A 20777-nucleotide genomic window follows, 5' to 3' on the forward strand; every position below is an offset into this window, starting at 1 on the left:
CCCCAAGGGCCCCAGACCTGCTGGAGCTGCCCAGGGTGAGGTCTTGCCTGGGCCAGGTGTGGTGGGGAAGCTGGGGATGTCCATGGCTGCCTGAGTCGCAGTGGTGGGGAGCGGGGAGGCGTCGGCAGCGGGCCCCGTTTTGGCCAGACTTCGCCAGCCTGTGGTCCCGGGCTGGGGCTGCCTTGCAGCAAGATTCCTGAGCCTCCCTGGCCTGTCCCTGCGTCCAGTCGGAACAGCCTGCTTCTCCCAAGTTCAGTTCAGTGGCCTTTTCACTGCCCTCTGTGTCTCCATGTTCCAGCTCCCTCAACCCTGCCCTGGGGACCGGGTTCTCACCCCGCCTCCCATCTTGCCCACCGGTGGCCCCCTGCCCATGATGGCTCTGGAGGAGATGCCTGTAGCCGCCTCTAGGCAGGGCAGGGCTGGGATGGACCCCCTGATAATGGCCGTGCCCCCTGGGGCAGCGGGAGAGGGAGGCTGTCCTCACCTCCAGCCCTTTCTCAGGTGGTGTCGTCTCAGCTCCCAGTGGGCCCGGATTCCGGAGAAACACTTTTCCTGACAGAGCAGCCTCCTCTGCCTCCCAGCCTCACCAATGGAACCACAGCTCCCCCTGCCAAGCCCACCCCGACGCTTATTAAGGTACAGGTCCCCAGCAGCTGCCCTCCCCTCCCCGGGCCCCTCCAAGCCCTGCCGTGATTTCATCCCAGTGTGGGGCCAGCTGGGGGTGGGGGGCGGGGGGAGTGCACCAACATAAGTCCAACATAAGTGCACCAACGGAAGTAACATGGGAGTTGCTCCTCTTCTCTCTGCGGACGCTGGCTGTCACCCTCATAACTGCCATTTCCTGAGCACAGTGGCTCTTATTCTGCCCTGCCCGTGAAAACACACCCCCATCCAACCCCTCTGGTCTACTGACACCACATGAGGCAGTAATCGGAGTCTGCTCTAGGAGTGACAAAACTGAGAAGGGAAATGATGGGCGCCAGGTCACACAGGGGCTGCTTTGGGCTTTTTTTTTTTTTTTTTTTTTTAAGATTTTATTTTTAAGTAATCTCTACACCCAACATGGGGCTTGAACCCATGACCCCAAGATTAAGAGTTGCATGCTCAACCAACTAAGCCAGCCAGGTGCCCCGGGGCATTTTCTGTTCTCTTCCTCCAAGACCTGACCTAACATGTCTGGGGGGCAAGGCTGACCACCAATCCCCAAGACACCTCCTGGGGGACCTTGGTGTGGGGGACACCGTGTGGGGCACTGAGGTTCATGGAGCTCAGCAGCCCCACGACCCAGGGTCCGTCCTCCCTGTCCCACAGAGCCTCCTACTTCAGGGTCTCCGGGATTTCGCTCCAGACTGCTGCCTCTCCACGCCTGCACCTCTGCTGTCCCCCTCAACCCCAGGGCAGCTTCCCTTCCTTCCTGCCCCGCCTGCTTCTCCCTCTCATCTTACCATCTGCCCCCCGACACACACGCTGCCCTGGCTGGAGCCAGCCGTGTGCCTCTGCTGCTGCTCCCAGCCTGGGAGCCATCCAGGTTCCCATTCCCTCACTGGAGCCGAGTCCTTGCTGTGCCTCCGGCTGCTACCTTTTTGTTTATGGGGCTCCCTGGTGACCTCCTGTGTGGTGTCCCCACCCTGTGTGCACCATCTCTGCAAAGCTCCCCGAGGCCCTGCTGCTGGCAGGAAGTTTCGAGTGTGTGGCTTCCCCATCCCAGAGGAGGCAGTGAGCTGCCCCACTAGGGTCGCAGTGCCCAGGCCGTTCATTCTTCCGGGTGCCTCTCACCTCTGGGGTCTATTCCTGGCGGCCACAGATGTCGGAGTTTTTCCTCCAAAAATCCACCTCAAGCCTGTTCCTTATCGCACAATTGGTGTTCTTTATCCATACACATTTGAAAGAACAGCGTAAATCTATTTGTCTCCCCTTCCTCTTGCGTGGGGGATTCCTCAGCCATGTGGGCTGGCTCCCAGCCCCCGGCGCTCGGGGTGACACGTCTCCTGAAGTACCTGATGTGGAGGCTGTGAGCTCCATCCACCAGCTGTTCGGTACTTCGTTGTGTTTACTCTTAGCTGGAGGTCATGGTGACGTCCGCATTTGGTTGATTAGTCTCCGGGCCAGAGGCTCTTTTAAGAAAGAGGGGCTGTGCCCGGCCTCCCCCCAGCACGCTCGTGGCCACTGATGAGGCCGCTGTCCAGTAGCGGGGGAGCGGACGGGTCCTTCTCAGAAGCCCGACGCTGCCCCCTGATGGCGCCTGCTGTCTCCTCTGCCCTCAGCAAAGCCAACCCAAGTCTGCCAGTGAGAAGTCGCAGCGCAGCAAGAAAGCCAAGGAGCTGAAGCCAAAGGTGAAGAAGCTCAAGTATCACCAGTACATCCCCCCGGACCAAAAGCAGGACAAGGGGGCGCCCGCCATGGACTCCTCCTATGCCAAGATCCTGCAGCAGCAGCAGCTCTTCCTCCAGCTCCAGATCCTCAACCAGCAGCAGCAGCAGCACTATAACTACCAGACCATCCTGCCCGCCCCGCCAAAGTAGGAACCCGCTCGCCACCATCACCCCTACCCCGCCCGACTGGCCGACGCCGGGCCTGGTGCGGGTGAACCCAGATCCTTAAGGAGGCTTTGTTCCGGATCCTCACGCCCCGCACCGTCTCTGCCCCAAGGGTGATGCTGGCCAGGCCCTCATCGCTACCTTTCCTTCTTCTCAGGCCCGCAGGTGAGGCCCCGGGAAGCGGCGGGGCCCCCCCGATACGCAGCCTCTCCACTACCGGTAGCGGCTCCAGCTCGGGTGCTCCTGGTCCCAGCGGGTTGGCACGGCAGAACAGCACCTCACTGACTGGCAAGCCGGGAGCCCTGCCTGCCAACCTGGATGACATGAAGGTAGGTGGGCGAGCCCCCTTCCTGCTGGGACACTGGGACCGCCGCCAGGCTGGCCTTCCCCCTGGGGTCTGGCCTAGTGTTTCTATGTGGGGAAAGCAGCCGGTGTAAGACCCGCGGCGGTGGTAGGCAGAGCAGAGCTCCGGACTCTGGTCTCCTCCAGCAGAGGCCCTTAGAACCTGCTCCAGGGCTCGCCTGGCCCCGGTCATCGTGATACCTGCCTTGTCATCACAGCCCTTACCATTAAGTACCGCAGCCGGCGTCTGTCTAGGGCCTTGGGGCTTATCAAGCCTTCTTATATGACTGCTCTTCCTTCGCCTTTGCCGTGTGGCATGAGAAATAGGGACTGTCCCCACTGCCTCGGGATGAGCACGTGGAGGTGTTGAGGGCAGAGGAGCTCGTCGGAGGTGTCAGACCCGGCCGGTGGCAGAGCCAGGATTCAAATGTGGGGCCGCCGACTTCAATTCCCCACCTTTTCTACTTTGTCCGTTAGCGCCCCACTGAATGTGCTGCACACACGTGGTTCATCTGCCTGGGAAAATAGTTTGGGGCTTGGGACACTGACCCTGCTCGTGTCCTGGGACCTCAGAGGGTGGGTCATGCTCAGGGCCTGGCCGGGTTCTTCTGCCCTGATCAGAAGATGGAACAGACCAAACTCTCCCTGGAGAGTTTGTCCTCAGAAGCAGACCAGCCCCTCCCGAGTCATGATCCGACCCCAGTAGGATGCAGCCCTCGTGTGGGTGGCTAGGCACAGGCTCCAGGGTCCATCAGACCTGGGTTTAACTTCGAACTCTGCTGCTTGCTGGGTGAGATCTGGAAGTCATTTTACTTTTGTGGTCTGTTTTCTCACCTGTAAAATCCAGTTGGTTCAATTAAGTAATTGAGCAGCAGGTACTGCGCTGGGGCTGGGGACAGCTGAGGGACCATCGTGCCCAGATGGAGGAGGATGGGCCCAGGACACACACACACACACACACATCTCACCCTCCAGGCTGTGGGAGGGGCAGGGGCTCCTGTATCTGCAGTACCAGCGGGACCCAGATGAATGAATCCTGGTGGACAAAAGGCTCGTCCTTCCCACCTCCCCGACTGCCCTCCTGCCTGGACCCAGTTCTGTCGCTCTGCGGCCCTGACTCTCGGCCCCTTGCAGGTGGCGGAGCTGAAGCAGGAGCTAAAGCTGCGGTCACTGCCCGTCTCAGGCACCAAGACAGACCTGATCGAGCGCCTGCGTGCATACCAGGAACAAGTCAGCCCTGCCCCGGGAGCCCCCAAGGGCCCTGCTGCCCCCTCCATCTTGCCCAAGGCTGGTGAGGTGGTGGTCGCCTTCCCGGCCACCCGGCTAAGCACGGGGCCTGCCCTGGTGGCAGCGGGCCTGGCCCCGGCTGAGGTGGTGGTGGCCACGGTGACCGGTAACGGAGTGGTGAAATTTGGCAGCACGGGCTCTACACCCCCCGTGTCTCCCACCCCCTCAGAGCGCTCACTGCTCAGCACGGGCGATGAGAACTCCACACCCGGGGACACCTTTGGAGAGATGGTGACGTCGCCACTGACCCAGCTCACCCTCCAGGCCTCACCGCTACAGATCCTTGTGAAGGAGGAGGGCCCCCGGCCCGGGTCCTGCTGCCGGAGCCCCGGGGTGCGGGCCGAGCTGGAGGGGCGTGACAAGGACCAGATGCTGCAGGAAAAGGACAAGCAGATCGAGGAGCTGACCCGCATGCTGCGCCAGAAACAGCAGCTCGTGGAGTGGCTGAGGCTGCAGCTGGAGCAGGAGAAGCGGGCGCAGCAGCCCGGCCCCGCCCCCGCCCCCCTCAGCACCCCAGTGAAGCAGGAAAGCAGCTTCTCCAGCTGCCAGCGGAGCCGGCAGCCCCCGGGTCCCGCACACCCCTTCAGCCCCAGCCTGGCGGCCCCCGCTGCCCACCACGCGGACGCTTGTCCGCTGGTGCCCCCGGCCGTGGTGGTGAAGCAGGAAGCCGTGCTGCCGGAGCCTGAGCCAGCCCCCGCTCCCCAGCTGCTGCTGGGCCCACAGGGCCCCGGCGTCCTCAGGGGGGTCACACCTCCCACCCTCATCACCGACTCCACAGGGACCCACCTTGTCCTCACCGTGACCAATAAGAACGTGGACAGCCCCGGCCTGGCCGGCGGGAGCCCCCAGCAGGTACCTGGGTGGAGGAGGGGCAGGGGCTGGGGGAGACCGTGAAGATGCTCTGGTGACAGCCCCGTTTACCAGGCGCCCCCATGGCTGGGCAGACTGGGCTGGTTTCCCTTCACCTTCCACTCGATCCTCTAAAATGAGGGGTCACCATCCCCGTGTCACCAAGGACGGGTGCCGAGACCTGGGAAGATTAAGGGGGCTGCCCAGGACCCCAGAGCCACGAGGGTGGAGCCATCAGGGACTGCCCAGCTCTGGACCTGGGCAGCCCCCACCCAGGCCAGGGACCATGCCTGCCTCTGCTCCGTAGGGGTGGGACAGGCCCCGGTGAGGGTCAGGGAAGCCCTAGCCTGGGAGAGGCCGAGCCTGGTGCTAGCCCGACTCCCCTCCCACGCCCAGAGAAGCCAGCTGACCCCCACTAAGCTGTGCTGGCAGCCAGCTCCCTGCTGCTGCCACCCTCACAGCCCAGACCCTCCACCCTGCCCGGTCCAAAGGTGAGGCTGCTTTAGGCTTCGCGTGGCTTCTCGGCCCTGCAGAGCTCTGGGGCGGAGGAGAGGACGGTGACAGGAACCAGGCACCTCAGGATGGGAGACCGAGGCCCCTGAGCAGCCTCAGGCAGACGGGGAGGAGAGGCTGAAGGAGCCCAGAACCCCTCCTTTCCCAGGTGGCTGCTACCAAACCCACGTGGCCAGTGGCCTCATGTCTACCCCACCTTCTGCAGCGTCAGAGGTCAGGGCTTCCCCCATCCCCTATCCTTTTCTGCCCCGATGGCTTCCATGCAGGCTTCCTAAAAGCCAGGGCAGCTAACAAGTGGTCCCGGCCCAGAAGGTAGGCGCCCCTGCCTTGCCCTCCCGGATTGTGCAGGGCCCTGGGCCTCCTTTCCTCATGCCGTCACCGGTTCTCTCACTGTTCTCCTGTCCAGCCCTTGTCCCAGCCTGGTTCTCCGGCAGCCCCTGGCCCACCAGCCCAGATGGACCCAGAGCACCCATCACAGCCCCTCTTTGGGACCCCCACTTCTCTGCTGAAGAAGGAGCCGCCTGGCTATGAGGAAGCTGTGAGCCAACAGCCCAGACAGCAGGTGAAGAAGGTAGACTGGGGCCTGGCCAGGGTGGGGGGCTGCCTGGGCTGCTGGGCTGGGCTCCCACAATCCCCCCCCCCCCCCAAGCCCAGCTGGAGGATAGGGGCAAGCAGGAGTGGGTGTTACAGGGTCAGAGTGGGCCTTGCGGGGCTGGGGGGCAGAATGAGCGAGCTCTGGGAGCCTGAGCACAGGCCGGTGGACTCGGCAGGTTTGGCTGCTGGCTCAAGGGCAGAAGGAAGGGGCTCTGCCCTGAGCCAGGCTGGCAGCCTCCTGTTCTAGGTTGTCATTTTTTTTTTTTTTTTTCTATTTTGTTTCACAGGAAAATGGTTCCTCCAGCCAACAGATGGATGACCTGTTTGACATTCTTATTCAGAGTGGAGGTAAAGCCCAGACTCCCGAGCTGCCTCCCTAGCCAACCTTCTCCTTTTTTCAGAGGTTGTTTTCAGTCCTGGGGTGGTTGATGTATTGATTTTTGTCTAGTTATGGAAAGGACACTTAATGGACGAAAGGCCCCATAGTTTGGATGTAACAACAGCTGAGACACATCCCATCTCCATGGCTTGGGCAAGAACCAGCTAGGGGGTGCAGCCCTCAAGTAGCAGTGCTTTTACCCCAGCACCCACCGCGTGGTGGGCACTGTCCCCGCAGCATGGGGTGTAGTGATGAGCAAAACGGAGACATTTGCCTTTGCACGGTCTAGTGTGAGGAGAGGCATCGTAGACGAGTGAGTCCTATCACGTGTGAGGAGTAAATACTATGGAAAGTTGGCGGGGGGAGGGTCTGAGGTGCCTGAGAGTGGTTGGGTTGGCCTTGTTGAGCTCCCTGGGGGGTACCCGTGAGGCCAGGTGTGTTGGAGGAGCGGCATGAGCGCAGGAGGGAGAGGAGGGGGAGGAGGTGCACGTCGGGGCAGAGCACGAGCCCTCACGGGCGCCGAGCAGGACTTGGGCTCTGGATGAAGTCAAGTGGAGGGCTGTTCCAGCTGGAAGGGCAGCTGTGGGAATCCAGGTGAGGCCAGGGGGCCTGGGTCAGGCTGTAGTAGGGAAGTGGAGAAGCACCTGAGTGTGGGTGTATTTTACAGAGCTAGTGGCTTTTCTTACGGACTAGGCATGTGGTGGGATGACAGGAGAGCAGCCATGGACGAGAGGGTATGAAGGGTTCGGCTGGAGTCACCAGCCTGCAGCTGCAGGACTTCCGGGGTGAGACGCGGGGGGCGCGCTGAGGTGCATCAGTGCAGCCCGTCAGGCTCAGGTGTGTCTCCCGAGACCACCAAGCAGGGCAGTCTGTCACGTGAAGGCAGGTACTGGGAGTTGTCATCAGGATTGACGTTCAGAGCCAGGAGATCTGGCGAGCAGAGAGGAGGGTGAGGCGGAACCCAGGGGCACGAGCAGATGACGTATGGCCGTGGGCAGAGTGGGAGGGTGCCTTCAAGATGGTGAAGTCCTGAAGTCCGGTGCTGTCACCGGGCAGTCGGGGGAGACAGGAACCCAGACCTGGTCACGGGGTTAGCACTGTGGTGGCCAGTGGTGGCCTCGACCAGGGCTCCGCAGTGGGACGTGGGCAAGGGGCTGGGGCTGGAGGAGCCAGCTGGTCTGGAGAGCTCTCTGCAGAGGGTTTCCTGCGAAGGGAGCAGAGAGCCAGCCTGTTCGCATGCTGGTGGAGGAGGTTCCCGAGTGCGGGGAGGGCACGGTGCCCGGTGGGAGCTGCGGGAGCTTGTGGAGGTTCTCTGAGGGCTTTAGTCCTGGTGTAGGGAGAGGGTTAGCGAGACGTACCGGTCAAGCAAGGGCTCGGCCATGGAATGGTACCCTTTAAAATGGTGACTCCTGGGGGTGCCTGGCTGGCTCGGTCTGTGTGGAGCGTGTGACCCTTGATCCAGGGGTTGTGAGTTGGAACTTCATGTAGGGTGTAGAGAGTACTTTAAGTAACTTATTCTTTTAAAGAATAAAATGTTTTAAAAATAAATAAAATGGTGAATTTTATCTCAAAAAAGAAATCCCGCAGAGCTTAATAGCTGTTGTTCCCCTCAAGGTCATGGATTCCTAGGAGCCTCCACAGGTTCTGGAGTCTACAGTGGGGCCTGAGGTACATTTCTAACAAGCACAGGTGGCACTGAGGTGGCTAGGCTGGGCGGTGCTCGCAGGCGGTTGGAGGCTGGTCTAGAGCCCGGGACAGAGGCCTGGGCACAGACAGGGGGAGTTCCTGGGAAAACCGAGATTGTGCCGGAAGCAGAGGGAGGAGGCCAGGCCTTGAGCCCAAGCAGTGAAGAGATGGCAGAGAAAGGGAGCCGGGCGTGCTGCCTGCCACCCAAAAAACACACAACTGGCCAGAGCCAGGGCATCTGTGCCGGAGAAGGCCTTTGGACGGGGTGGGTGGGGGCCAGCAGGGACCCCCCCGTGGTGGCAGCTGGGGAGACTGAGCTTGGGGAGATCGGCATGCCCAGAGGGGACGGGGGTGGGGAGAGGACCGGGAGGGCCAGGAGCAAGCCTGGTTTCTGCAGAATTTTTTTTTTTATTGTGGTTAAACACACAGAAAATCTGCCATTCTAATAATTTCAAAATGCACAATTCAGTGGCATTAAATACATTCACAGTGTTGTGCAACCATCACCACCGTCCATTCGTAGATCTTTTTCGTCATCCTATACTGACACTTGTTTCCCAGTAGATGGTAACTCCCCCTTCCCCTCCCCCCAGCCCCTGGTAACCTCTGTTTTCTTTTCTGGCTCTGAATTCGCCTATTCTAGGGAGCTTCGCATCAGTGGAATCCTATATTATTTTGTCCTTTGGTTTCTGGCTTGCCTCACGCGGCAGAATGCCCTCCAGGTTCATCCGTGTTGTAGCAGGTGTCAGAATTTCCTTCCTTTTTGTGGCCGAATGGTAGCCCGCTGTAGGGATAGAGTACGCCGCTCATCTGCTCGTCCGTTGGTGGACACCTGACTTGTTTCCGCCTTTGGCTGTTGTGAGTACTGCTGCTGTGAACACCGGCCCACTAGCCTGCATGGCTTCCCGCAGCGGCTGCGCCATTTTCATTCACACCAGCCACGCACACGGTTTCGGACTGCTCTACATCCTCACCAACACTTTGGATTTTTTTAAAAAAAAATAATAGCTGACTTGGTGTGAGGTGGTTATCTTTTTTTTCTTTTTAAGTTTATTTTGAGAGAGGGAGAGAGAGAATCCCAAGCAGACTCTGTGCTGAGAGCACAGAGCCCCAGCGTAGGGCTTGAACTCATGAACTGTGAGATCATCAGGACCTGAGCCAAAATCAAGAGTCGGACACTTAACCCACTGGGCCACCCAGGCGCCCCCCAAGGTGGTGTCTCCTTATACTTTTGACGTGCCTTTCCCCTAGTGACTAATGAGGTTGAGCATCTTTTCCTGTCCTTACGGGTCCTTTGCGGATCTTGTGGGGTCGCTGCCTTCGGTTCCTTGGGGTTGAGTTGTAGTTCTTCACTCTGGATGTGACCCATCAGATACATGGTGTGTGGGCATTTCCTCCCATTCCACGGACTGTCTTTTCTCTTGATGGTCTTTTCAACGCACAAAAGTTTTAAATTTTTATATGGTCCAGTGTGTGTATTTTTGTTGTTGTTACCTGTGTTTTTGGTGTCACAACCAAGAAATCGTTGACGAGTCCAGTGAAGATTTCCCATTTCCCTCTAAGAGTTTTGTAGTTTAAGCTCCTGAATTTAGACCTTTGACCCATCTGGAGTTAACTTTTGTATGTGGTATAAAGTCGGGCCAGCTTCGGGTCCTGATTAATCAGGCCTGGTTTCTGACATCCGTTCACTTTCTTGCTTGGCAGAAATCTCAGCAGATTTCAAGGAGCCACCACCATCCCTACCAGGGAAAGAGAAGCCCCCCTCGACAGCAACCTGCGGGTCGCCCCTGGCCGCACCGTCCCCACCCTCCGCCGAGCTCCCCCAGGCCACGCCACCTCCCTCAGGCTCACCTGCCCTCCCTGGGCGCCTGGAGGACTTCCTGGAGAGCAGCACGGGGCTGCCCCTGCTGACCAGCGGGCACGAGGGGCCAGAGCCCCTCTCCCTCATTGACGACCTCCACAGCCAGATGCTGAGCAGCTCTGCTATCCTGGACCACCCCCCCTCACCCATGGACACCTCGGAATTGCACTTTGCCCCCGAGCCCGGCAGCGTGGGCCTGGACCTGGCCGACGGCCACTTGGACAGCATGGACTGGCTGGAGCTGTCGTCGGGAGGCCCCGTGCTCAGCCTGGCCCCGCTCGGCACCACCACCCCTAGCCTCTTCTCCACGGACTTCCTCGATGGTCACGACTTGCAGCTCCACTGGGATTCCTGCTTGTAGCTCTCGGGCTGCAGGGCCAGGATGGGAGGGGCTGGAAGCTGGGGAGAGCCTGATCCCACCTCTGTGTGGTCGTGAGTCCTGACAATCATAGGCCCTGCTCTCCCCGCCCCAGGAGACTGGAGCAGGCCGTGCCGCCCCCTGGCTCAGACTCACCAAGGAGACAGGCTGCCAAGGAGCAGCGTTGGTCTAACCCCAGACTTCAGGAGGCCCGGACAGGCCAGGGCCGTTCTATTGACCTCCTTTTGTGAGGTCGGAGGTGCAGTCTGGCTGCAGTTGGCTCAGGCAGGCGAGGCCCAGGGTCACTCTCTTTCCTTCTAGTCCCCTTTCCCTATGAGGGAAGAAACCAGCTTGGGCCTCTACCTCCCCATCCCCCCGATGCCAACCCCAGGGTCCCAGGCTTCTGGGAGGGGAGCCCCTTGCCATTTTAGTGTCTTGGTGTAGTGTAACCATTTAACAGTTGGTGGCAAACGTTTTCTGTACAGGTGTATATACCTCTATATTCTATATCGCCATACATATATATACATATATTTTTGGGGGCTGGGAGGTGGATTGGAGCTCCCTCCCATCCTGTGCACAATATAGAAGGGCCCAGAGACCACTGCTCCTGGGGTTAGATGCAGCCTTCGTCAGCCCCATCACGCGTGTTTGACATGTAGACACCCTGCCACCGCCTGTGCCCCACCTGTGCCCTGCTCCATACTTGTGCCACAAGGGCAGAGGTGCCTCCTTGGCCACCCGCCCACATTCCGTCCCGCTGCCTCATCATCGCAGCCACCATGGCCCTGGGACGGGAGGTGGCGGAGGGTGGGTGGGGGGGGCGTCAGCCCTCAAACTGAGGCCTCCTCAGCTCCCTCTGGCCTGTCACTATCATTAATGGGATTAGGGATGGAATCACCAAACCAGTGCCGGGACAGAGGTCGGGAAGCTGTGTGGACTTTTTTAAAATAAAAACAAAAACACTGACTTTGGTCCATTTTTGTTCACAGAACAGGTGGGTGGTATGGCTGGGTCCTAGGCTTTCTAGATGATTCCAGGAAGGACAGAACCTTGGACATACAGCTGTGGCCCTGGCTGGACAGAAGACAAGAGGTGATTTCTCAAAGACACACTTTATTTACAAACCAAAGAGGCCAGGGAGCCTCTGGGCACCCCCATCCCCTTCCTGAGCAAAAACTGACACAACAGACCTGGCTCTCCACCTCCTCACAAGGTTTTTGGTCGGTACAAACTCTGAAATTGGGGCCTGGGGTCTCTGTAAATGCCTGTGCAGAGCCCTCCCCTGGGTACCGGGAAAAATAGGCTGAGCCCCACCTTCTGCTCCTGCCTCCCACTGTCCTCCCGTGACACTCCTGGGTGCCCCCAGGTGGCGTCCCGCTGTGTCATGGTGCCTGGCCAGAGCTCAAGTGCGTCTTTCCCTTGACCCCGCAGCTGAGAATGGGCCTGGGCCACCTCAGACCCCATCCCAGAGCAGGCCCAAGACCGGCCAGGACCGTGCTGTTCTCTGCTTGCTTGAGGAGGGGGCTGCTCGGGAGCCTAGTGCCTGGGGGAGGTGTGGGCTCGACGGCCACCGTAGGAGGAGCATCACCCGTCTATGTCCCAGCTGAACAGGTGGTGCTTCACCAGCATGTCCTGAACACCCTCCTTCAGTGGCTTCTTCTCCTCCTGCACACAGGGACAGTCCCCCGTCATGGGCGCACAGCAGGCGCTAGAGCCACGGCACGGAAAGCCCAAGGTGGCGGGCCCGGAGTGGTTTGTGTAGATGATGCCGGCACTCGGGGTCCCCACGGGCCCTCCCGCCTCAGCCGGCCAGGAAGCTTTGGGGCGATCTGCCAGCTCAGCTGCCTGGCCTGCCCCACCCCAGGCGGCCCCCAGAGGGGAGGACAGGCTGTGGGGCTGAGGACTGACCCCAGCCACCCACCTCTCTCTTCACAGGAAGTTCCCAGTCCTGCGACAGGCTGAAGGCGAAGCAGCACAGAACGCTGGAGGTGAGGGAGGGAGTGGGGAGGCCGTCAGTCTCCCTCAGGGCAGCTCTCCCCCCGCTTCTCCCACCCCAAGCCACGGGGCAGGGCTTCCGAAGCAGGGGCGGGGACTCACCGGAGCTCACATTTGATCTGGACCCAGCCAGGGCTGCGCAGGAAAGACCAGGGCTGGTACCACTTCTCCACGGTAGGCAGGCTGGAGCAGAGCACCTCCAGCCACAGGTGCAAGACCTGCTCGCTGGGGACAAGCGGGCAAGAGTGGGCTGCCCACCCCCAGCTGCCTTCCCCGCGCTGTGACCTCATCAGGTGACTGCGCCTTCACTCTTAGCCAGGTCTCTGAGGAGCACCCCGCTCCCCCACGCTGAGGGACACGCGCGCAGGGGCCCACCCATCCCCCAGGGCCCCTGTCCCCATGGCCCTCGCTCCCCTCAGCCCTGTCCCGGCTCCTTCCCTCTGTGTCAGACTCCACCACACCTGCTGCACCGGGGCCTCAGCCCCGCTGGTCAGCCCCGCTGGTCAGCCCCGGAGTGAGGCCCACAGCCACGTTCAGAGCTCAGGGAGCTTTGCCACCACAAACCACCCCTCCTCCCACCCTGGCCTGGGTCACAGCAGCCTGGAGGTTGCCCCCTCTGCCAAGTGGCAAATCTAGACGCCACACTCACCCTGACCCAGGTCTGGGCCTCACAGATGCCCAAGTTACCCTCAGGCAGGTGTCCCCTCCCTAGTTCTCTGTGGTGGCCTCGTTTCCGGTGAGCCCCCTCACCGGTCACCTCGCCGCAGCGTGTGCCTTCCCCAGCCCACAAAACGATGGCTGGTCTCGCACCTGAGGAAGGCCCTTGGCACCCCGGAAGGCACCCCAGCTGCCTCGTCTGTCCAGCTCACGGGCACCCCGCTCCCCCACAGGCCCACGGCCCAGGCTGCCACTCATCTGACAGGACGGGCACTGGCCCGCGGTGGGCAGATACTCACTTGAGTCCCACGCAGATGAGGGAACGGAGCTTGACATCCATCTGTGCGTGTGCAGCGTCATGGGTCACGTTCACAGACTGCACAGCCTGGGAGGGCCCAGCTGTCACTCAGGGGGCTCCAGCCGCCAACCCAGGAGGCCCGGACCACCCTCCACCCACTTACCCGGTAGAGCAGCTCCTCCGGGGTCAAGACTTTGCCATCTTCATCCAACCTGAGGGAGGAACCGAAGCTGCCGTGGCTGCCCTGACGTCTCCCCCCAAAACCGCCAGGAGACCCTGCCAGGAGGACACGAGGCAGGGTGGCTGGGCCTGTTACCTGTACGTCTTACACAGCACCAGGCGTGAATACACCGAGTCAAAGTCTCTCTCCACCTCCCGGCCTGCTGCCTGGGGGTCAAGGTGAGTGTAAGGGACACCAGGATAGATACCAGACCAAAGTCACAGGGTCCAACCAAGCGCACACTGCCACCCATGAGCTCCTGTGCCAGCTCTACGGGGCCCAGGGAAGGGCTCAAGGAGGACAGTTGGGGACGTGGGTCCAGCCATTGACTTACCTCCTCGATGAACAGCCAAGGGTGGCAGGCACCTCCCAGCAGGGACGGCTTCTTCAGCCCGTGTTCAAACAGGGCCTTGAGAGCTGGGCAGAGGGTCCCTCGAACCAAGTCCGTGACCCCCTCTGTCACAGCATCATCCCCCGCGATGGAGTACTGACGGCGGGGGACAGGGTCTGAGAGGCCCCAGTCCCACGCCTGCGGCCAGACACCCCTTCCCCGTCCTCACAGCCACTGCCACCAGCCAGCATGCGCCAGGGTTGAGGCGGCGGCAGCAGCTCCCAGGGGCAGCCGAACCTTGTGCGCCCTCTTACCTCTTTGCTCCGTTCATCCAGGACTTCCACAAACTTGGCTGGAAACCAGCCTGCGGGGGAAGCAGGGCCCCGTGGGGGCCGCGTGAGGGCAGGCCGGCAGGCTGAGGAAGCCCGGCTCCTGCTGAGGCCGGAGGGTGACAGAAGGGCTCCTGGTTTCAATGCCTGGCCCACCCCTCCTCCAGACGGAGGCCTCACCTCTCAGGCCGTTCAGCTCCCCGACCCAGCAGTGCTCATCTTTCTGAGATATGATCTGCACGGTAGGCAGAGAGGAGGAGGAGGCAAAGCTTTGGATGCCCAGGCCCCGTGCCTACAGCCATGTGGGTGGAGCAGGGACAGATCCTGGGCGGCCCGGGGTCACCCCGCTTCCCGCTGCCAAGCTCCCCACCTCTCGCTGAAGCTGCGCCTACGTGCCCACGCACCGTGATGATGTCGTTCTTGCGGAAGCCCAGCTCATCGTCGTCGTGTCGTTCGAAGTCCAGCAGGGCCTTGGCTCGGCGCCGGTGGCCGCGTGAGCATGCCACATAGTTCTCGTGGTCCCGCTGGTGGCTCTCCATGCTGTAGTCCGGGCTCAGCTCCTGCCCCAACAGCAGAGAGGTCCGCTGAGGAGAGGCGCCTCCTCGCCAGGGCCTCCGCTACCTCAGGATGGGGCCAGGGAGGGAGAGCCCCCAAGTCGAGCCCACAACTCACCACACTACAGTTTTTGGGGTCTGTGCACTGGAAATGGCGGGCAACACGCAGGATGGCTTCCCGGAGGTCGGCCACCAGTTCCGTCTGCTTGATGTTCTTGGCCTTGAGCGCCTCCAGGTCGTCCTCCCCTGGGAGCCCCAGTGAGCTATAGCAGCCCTGGCCCCTGGCCTGCACCCCCCTCCCCAACCCCAAGGATGCTCAGGGTCCACGTGGGGGTCTGAGGACAGACGCCTCCTGGTCTACACCGCCACCCTGCCCTGCTGGGGCGCTGGGAGCCACAAGCTGGAACTCGCAGGCAGGGAAGGAGTCCCTGAACCCAGCCTGGCACCGGCAGCCATGGCAGTTCTCACCAAAGAGCAGGGAGGTGATGCCAGACTTCCTCCGCTGGGTCCGGCGCCGCACGACCTGCAGGCAGGGAGTGTGGGTCAGCGGCAGCCGGCAGGGGTGGTGAAGCTAACCGAGCTCCTCCTGGGGCCAACATCTCACTTGTGCCACCTCATCTGAAACGGCCTCCGCAGCCGGCTCTGAGCATCAGAAATGCAGTTGGTTCAAAGCTGGGTCTGCCACACGGCCAAACGGCAGGTCACAGCAGAGATGCACAGAAGGCCAAGGGCAGCGGGTCATTCCACAGCTGTGGTCTGACTGGGCCAAGCCCCGGGTGCCGGGCTGGGGAGGGGGCAGCAGAGCAAGGAAGGGCTGGCGGGTTCCCTGCAGCCTCTCTCACTTCGGGCTTCCTCGAGGACCCCCACGCTGGGGGTGAGGTAGGGCCTCCTTCCTCATGGGCCCACCTGTGACAGGTTGGTGGTGGCACTGGTCCCTAGGAGTTGGCCCTGGTCCGCAATGAGGTAGGCCAGGTGCTTGCGGCGCTGTGTCTCCACGGCCACGTCCGTGAGGGAGCCAGCCAGCCGCATGGCCTCCCCCAGCAGCAGCTCCGCGTCCTCAATCTGCGAAGGGATGTCTGACAGCGTGTTGAAGATGGAGGCCGAGTTCTCGGACTGGATCAGCTCCTCCTCCTGAGCCACACAAGGGAAGGAGTGGGGGGAGGGAGCGTCACTGCCAAACGTCAGGCCCGTGAGCTGACCCTGCTCACTGTCCTCAGGTCTGGTCCCCCCGTGGGCCTCTCAGGAGGGGCCGGTGCTCAGGCCACAGGAAGCTGAAGGCTGAACCCCACTCGGCCCCCAGAGGAGGGGTGCCAGAGCATCTGCGTCCGGCCCCAGTGGGGACGGGGCTACAGCAGCACCTTGAGCCGCAGCATGCCCAGCGTGGTCTGGAACAGCACCAGGGAGCCCTCGTAGAAGAACAGGTCCCAGAGGCGCAGCAGCAGCTTGATGTGCACCACGCTGGCGAAGGCCGTGAGGAACCAGTGCAGCGTGATCAGAGACAACTCTGTGGACACAGACGGGAGCCCCTGTGGCTGGGACCAGGGATGGGCAGCACAGCCAGCAGGGGATGGAATGAAAGGCGGGGGTGGGGGGGGCTCCCAGGCACACAAGCTGGGGAGAAGCTGGAGGGTAGCTCCCACAGAGCAGCAAGAGCCTTGACCACTCCAAGGGGAGGGACGAGACAGGCTGTCAGAGAACAAGAGCACGACAGAGACTGTGATGTGCTGGGTCTAGGCTCAGCCATCACCAGGTGGGAGCCTTCCTCCCAACGCAGTTGGCTGCCCTGTCCGCTGCTGGCTGCATCTGGGGACCTCAGACTTGTGATACCTGAGAGGGACACAGGACCCCCAACCCCAGGGAAGAGGGTGGGTGCTGGCCCTTACCGATGTCGTGCTCCTGGAGCAACTTGTCCAAGCGAGGCAGGTACTGGACGATGAGGTGGCGCAGGACCCGCTGGTCTGTCTGGACTCCCAGCAGGGTGGTGCTGAAGTAGGAGGCGGGGAGCAAGTCCTCGATGATGGCGCACATCATCCAGAAAGCGTCCTCCTCCTCCAGGAACAGCAGAAGGCAGGCAGCCACCTGGCCAGGGCAGGGGGACAAGGGGCCTCTACCCGGGTCTCCATGTGAACTAGAAGCGGCACCGCCCCGGAGGTCCCATCGTAGACCGCGCGCTCTCCTCAGGGTTGGAACCAACATACTTGGCAGCCCCGGCCCTCCGCGGGGCCCCCACCTCCAGCCCTACCACCCATCCTACTGCCCAGGACGGCACTGTGCGCCAGTGCGGGGACACCCCCTTCCCCCTCCAGGATGTGCTCACCATGCCCGTGCCCTGGCAGTAGCCGATCTCTGGGTAGAGCCAGGCCAGCGCCCGGAGAACCCTGCGCAGGCGGGGCACCCCGATGCTGTTCACGCTGGCGAAGCAGACGTTGCTGGGCATGGTGCGGAGCAGGTCCTTCTCGATCTGCCAGCAGCCCACCCACAACGAGGCCCTGTGAGATGCAGGCCCGCACCCTCCACACTGGTGACACCTAAGGCACCACCCTGTGAGGGAGGCTGGGAGACCTCCGTGTCAGACAAACCCCAGGCAGGCTCACCCAGAATGAGGGTTCCTAATGCTCTGGGTCAAAGCGTATGTGCTTCCTTCAGGATTAGAGCTCAGCTAGTGTGTACCTGATACCACCAGATTCACCAGGGGATCTTACAAAAATAGAACGACAGATCCCTGGGCCTCAAGCCAGAATCACAGAATGAGAATCTCTAGAATGAGGCCCGGAAATCTATACTAATCTCCAGGTGAGGGGTGCCTGGTGGCTCCATCAATTAAGCACCGGACTCGTGATTTTGGCTCAGGTCATGATCTCACTCACGGTTCACGGGCTCGGGCCCCGCACTGGGCTCCGTGCTCATGGTGTGGAGCCTGTTTGGAATTCTCTCTTCCTCTCTCTGCCCCTCCCCCGAGCACACATGCCTGTGTGTGTGCATGTGCATGCACATTTGCATAAACTATCTCTCAAAAATAAACATTTTTAAAGAATAAAAAGTCTCCAGGTGATCCTAATGTGCACCCAGGTTTGGTCATCTTTTAACAATGGTCCCTTCTGCCTATAGGGACCCAGGAAGTACAGGCTTGCTCCAGACACATGTCTGTGAGTGGAAGGGCCGCCACACAGCTGCCTGCTCTCCTGGGCCACCCCTGCCAAGGACAGACCAACAGGGTGGGTCCCCGTAACCCCAGGCGGCTTACCGCCCTCCTGCAGGCCCACACGTAGTTTCTGACCAGAAAGCACTTTCTGAAGGGCCCCTGGTGCCGTCCCAGCCTCACCTGTTTGGCAGCAATGGTCTCATCGTTGGAGCTGTTCTTCACCATCTCTCGGTAGGACAGCTCGGAATTCCTCTTCTTCTGCAGGGCCCCAGAGAGCCGCATCCACAGCTGAGGGGGAGCCTCCATGAGCGTCCAGTGGGACACCTGAACCCCCGCGGGCCCTCTGCAGGTCCCTCGCCGCCTCACCTGTGGCCTCATGCTGTGTGGGATGCCCGCCAGCACCAAGGAGCGAAGCTTCTCAGAGCGGGGCAGAGAGACAGCAATCTTGTCCCACGTGAGATCCCCCACGTCATGGTTATGGGTGAACTCCAGGTGGGCCTGCCAGCGCAGTCTCTGTGGAGGGTCCTCCATCAGAGACACACCTGACGGCCTGCCGGAACCGGGGTTGGCACCGTCTGCCAGGATAGAGCCGGGAGATGCAGCGGTGAGCAGGGATAGGCCCTGGGCTTTAGGTCCAGTGCCCAGATCTGGCCAATGAAATCCAGAGCCACGTTTCCAACAGCTTCCTGTGGCTCCAGGTGCATGTCCAATAGGCATCCTCATGAGCAAATGCGAGCTTTTTTTTTAAATTTTTTTTTTTTTCAACATTTTTTAATTTATTTTTGGGACAGAGAGAGACAGAGCATGAACGGGGAGGGGCAGAGAGAGAGGGAGACACAGAATCGGAAACAGGCTCCAGGCTCCGAGCCATCAGCCCAGAGCCTGACGCGGGGCTCAAACTCACGGACCGCGAGATCGTGACCTGGCTGAAGTCGGACGCTTAACCGACTGCGCCACCCAGGCGCCCCAAATGCGAGCTTTTTAATTTCTCTCTCAAACCTGCCCCTGGCCAGTCCCTCCCAGATCCAAAGACACCCCCGCTCCACTCTCCAGATGCTCAGGCTTAGATCTCAGAAGCCCTTCTGGCTCCACATTCAACCCACAGGCAAAATATGTTGGCAGATTCTCACCACTTCTACCACCTCTGATATGGCCCTTGACCAAGTCATTGACTTCCATCTGGGCCATCGTGAGGCCTTCTCACTCGCCTGGTTCCACCCCTGCCTCCCTAAAGGTGTTCAGCAGTCCGAGCGCCCCTTGTCAGACACAAGTCAGACCACGTTACTCTGCTCACTCAGACGAGAGGCCTTACGAGGCTCGGTGACCACATCTCTTCAGCCTGACCCCTCCGTCCTCATCGCCTACTGCTCTCCTCTTGCTCCCTTGGCTCCCGCTATTCCTCACCAAGTCCACTGCCAGCTCAGGATCTCTTTCTTATTCCCTCCTCCGGCTATGCTCACTGCCTCACTTCCTTCTAGTCTCCATCCAAATGTCTTCCCTTGGAGAAGCCTTCCTTCATCACCTAACACACAATCCACCTCCCTTCTCCACAGCCCCAGATTTCTTCAGAGTTCTTCTTGCCCCCAGCATGCATTTATTTGTTTGCTGCCTGGGAATTCCACAAGGCCAAGACCACCTTTGGTTTTGTTCGAGGCACTGGGGAGGCAGCAGTGGAGGGTGGACAACCCGCGGACGGCCCCTGAAATGGTCACGTGAACACTGACAAAGCTCCTGTGGGCACCAGGCAACACGAGGGAGCATTAGCCTTACAAAGATCCTTGTTCTCACTCATTGTAAAGCCTCGCCCTCAGCCTCAGCTTTCCAAAACTTCACCATTCGAGAATTTACATACACACAGCAAAATGCACAAATTTTAAGTGTATACTTTGCTGAGTATCAATAAACAAATGTCTCAATGTGGTCCCCATCATTTCCATTATGCTAGAGAGTTCCCTGTGTTCCTCACAGGCCTGGGTTTTAACTTTCATGTATCTGCCTGCAAACCAGAGAACAAGGAAACTTGTGTCAGAACTGGAACATGAGCAACCTGAAGAGGACTGGCCTCAGCCCAGTAAACTCCTGCAGGGCTAGTGCTGGCCTGAGCTAGGGTGGCCTGGGTTCGGGCAGACAGCCTTCCTGACAGCCCGCCTGGGAACCAACAGGTGTATTTAGAATAGAAAACAATGGAAATGGCCTAGGAGCCCACTTACATAAGAGTAGTTATAAAATGTTATGATAAATCCATTATAATGGCATATAATGCAACCACTGAAAAAAACGCTTTTAAAGAGGTCCTGGGACGCCTGGGTGTCTCAGTCTGACTCTTGATTTTGGCTCAGGTCATGATCCCATGGTTCATGGGTTCAAGCCCTGCATCAGACTCTGCGTTGACAATGTGGAGCCTGCTTAGGATTCTTTTTGTCCCTCCCTCTGCCCCTCCCTTGCGTGTGTGCGCGCGGGCGGGCGCGCGCGCGCGCACACACACACACACACACACACTAAACTTAAAAAAAATAAGTCTTAACTAACAGAAGGAATGCTATACAAGCAATATAAAAAATGAATAGATGACATAATTTTAGTTATGAAAAGTATATAAAGACACACACACAAAACCAGGAAAGGAATAAACTAAAATATCAGCAATTATATTTAGGTTGTGGGATTAGGAGTCACTTTGTTTTTATTTTTATACTTTGCTGTATTTTTCAACTTCACTAAATGAACATTATTGCTTTTATTATCAGATGTGCAGATCAATAAAATTAATCTAAATTTTAAAAAATCAGAAGTTTCCATATACTTGTAACAGCATGCAGCACCATTGATGAAGAAGCAGGTG

The 20777-nt window shown here is 59.8% G+C and overlaps 2 protein-coding genes across 6 annotated transcripts in view; one reads left to right on the forward strand and one right to left on the reverse strand.

Annotated features, from left to right (window-relative positions):
- Positions 1-11375, forward strand: part of MRTFA (myocardin related transcription factor A) — a 215330-nt gene extending 203955 nt beyond the window's left edge. For both annotated transcript variants that reach the window (XM_058682115.1, XM_058682116.1), the window contains 7 exons: positions 502-636; positions 2265-2518; positions 2695-2866; positions 4014-5018; positions 5935-6099; positions 6410-6470; positions 9892-11375. In XM_058682115.1, the coding sequence (XP_058538098.1) occupies positions 502-636; positions 2265-2518; positions 2695-2866; positions 4014-5018; positions 5935-6099; positions 6410-6470; positions 9892-10409 (2310 nt within the window). In that variant the 3' untranslated portion in view covers positions 10410-11375. The remainder of the gene's footprint in view (positions 1-501; positions 637-2264; positions 2519-2694; positions 2867-4013; positions 5019-5934; positions 6100-6409; positions 6471-9891) is intronic.
- A 130-nt stretch (positions 11376-11505) lies between these two features.
- Positions 11506-20777, reverse strand: part of SGSM3 (small G protein signaling modulator 3) — a 52175-nt gene continuing 42903 nt past the window's right edge. For 2 of the 4 annotated variants that reach the window (XM_058682117.1, XM_058682118.1), the window contains 18 exons: positions 18302-18510; positions 18116-18223; positions 17111-17254; positions 16677-16872; positions 16152-16297; positions 15700-15924; positions 15262-15316; positions 14912-15039; positions 14644-14799; positions 14420-14474; positions 14225-14274; positions 13914-14066; positions 13676-13746; positions 13523-13571; positions 13361-13446; positions 12507-12629; positions 12331-12391; positions 11506-12074 (listed from right to left, as the gene is read on the reverse strand). In XM_058682117.1, coding sequence (XP_058538100.1) covers positions 11994-12074; positions 12331-12391; positions 12507-12629; positions 13361-13446; positions 13523-13571; positions 13676-13746; positions 13914-14066; positions 14225-14274; positions 14420-14474; positions 14644-14799; positions 14912-15039; positions 15262-15316; positions 15700-15924; positions 16152-16297; positions 16677-16872; positions 17111-17254; positions 18116-18223; positions 18302-18510 — 2096 coding nt within the window. In that variant the 3' untranslated portion in view covers positions 11506-11993. The remainder of the gene's footprint in view (positions 12075-12330; positions 12392-12506; positions 12630-13360; positions 13447-13522; positions 13572-13675; positions 13747-13913; positions 14067-14224; positions 14275-14419; positions 14475-14643; positions 14800-14911; positions 15040-15261; positions 15317-15699; positions 15925-16151; positions 16298-16676; positions 16873-17110; positions 17255-18115; positions 18224-18301; positions 18511-20777) is intronic. The other 2 variants (XM_058682120.1, XM_058682119.1) reach the window with 2 other exon arrangements.

The sequence above is a fragment of the Neofelis nebulosa genome, chromosome 8 (assembly GCF_028018385.1).
Source record: "Neofelis nebulosa isolate mNeoNeb1 chromosome 8, mNeoNeb1.pri, whole genome shotgun sequence".
Classification (NCBI taxonomy): Eukaryota; Metazoa; Chordata; class Mammalia; order Carnivora; family Felidae; genus Neofelis; species Neofelis nebulosa.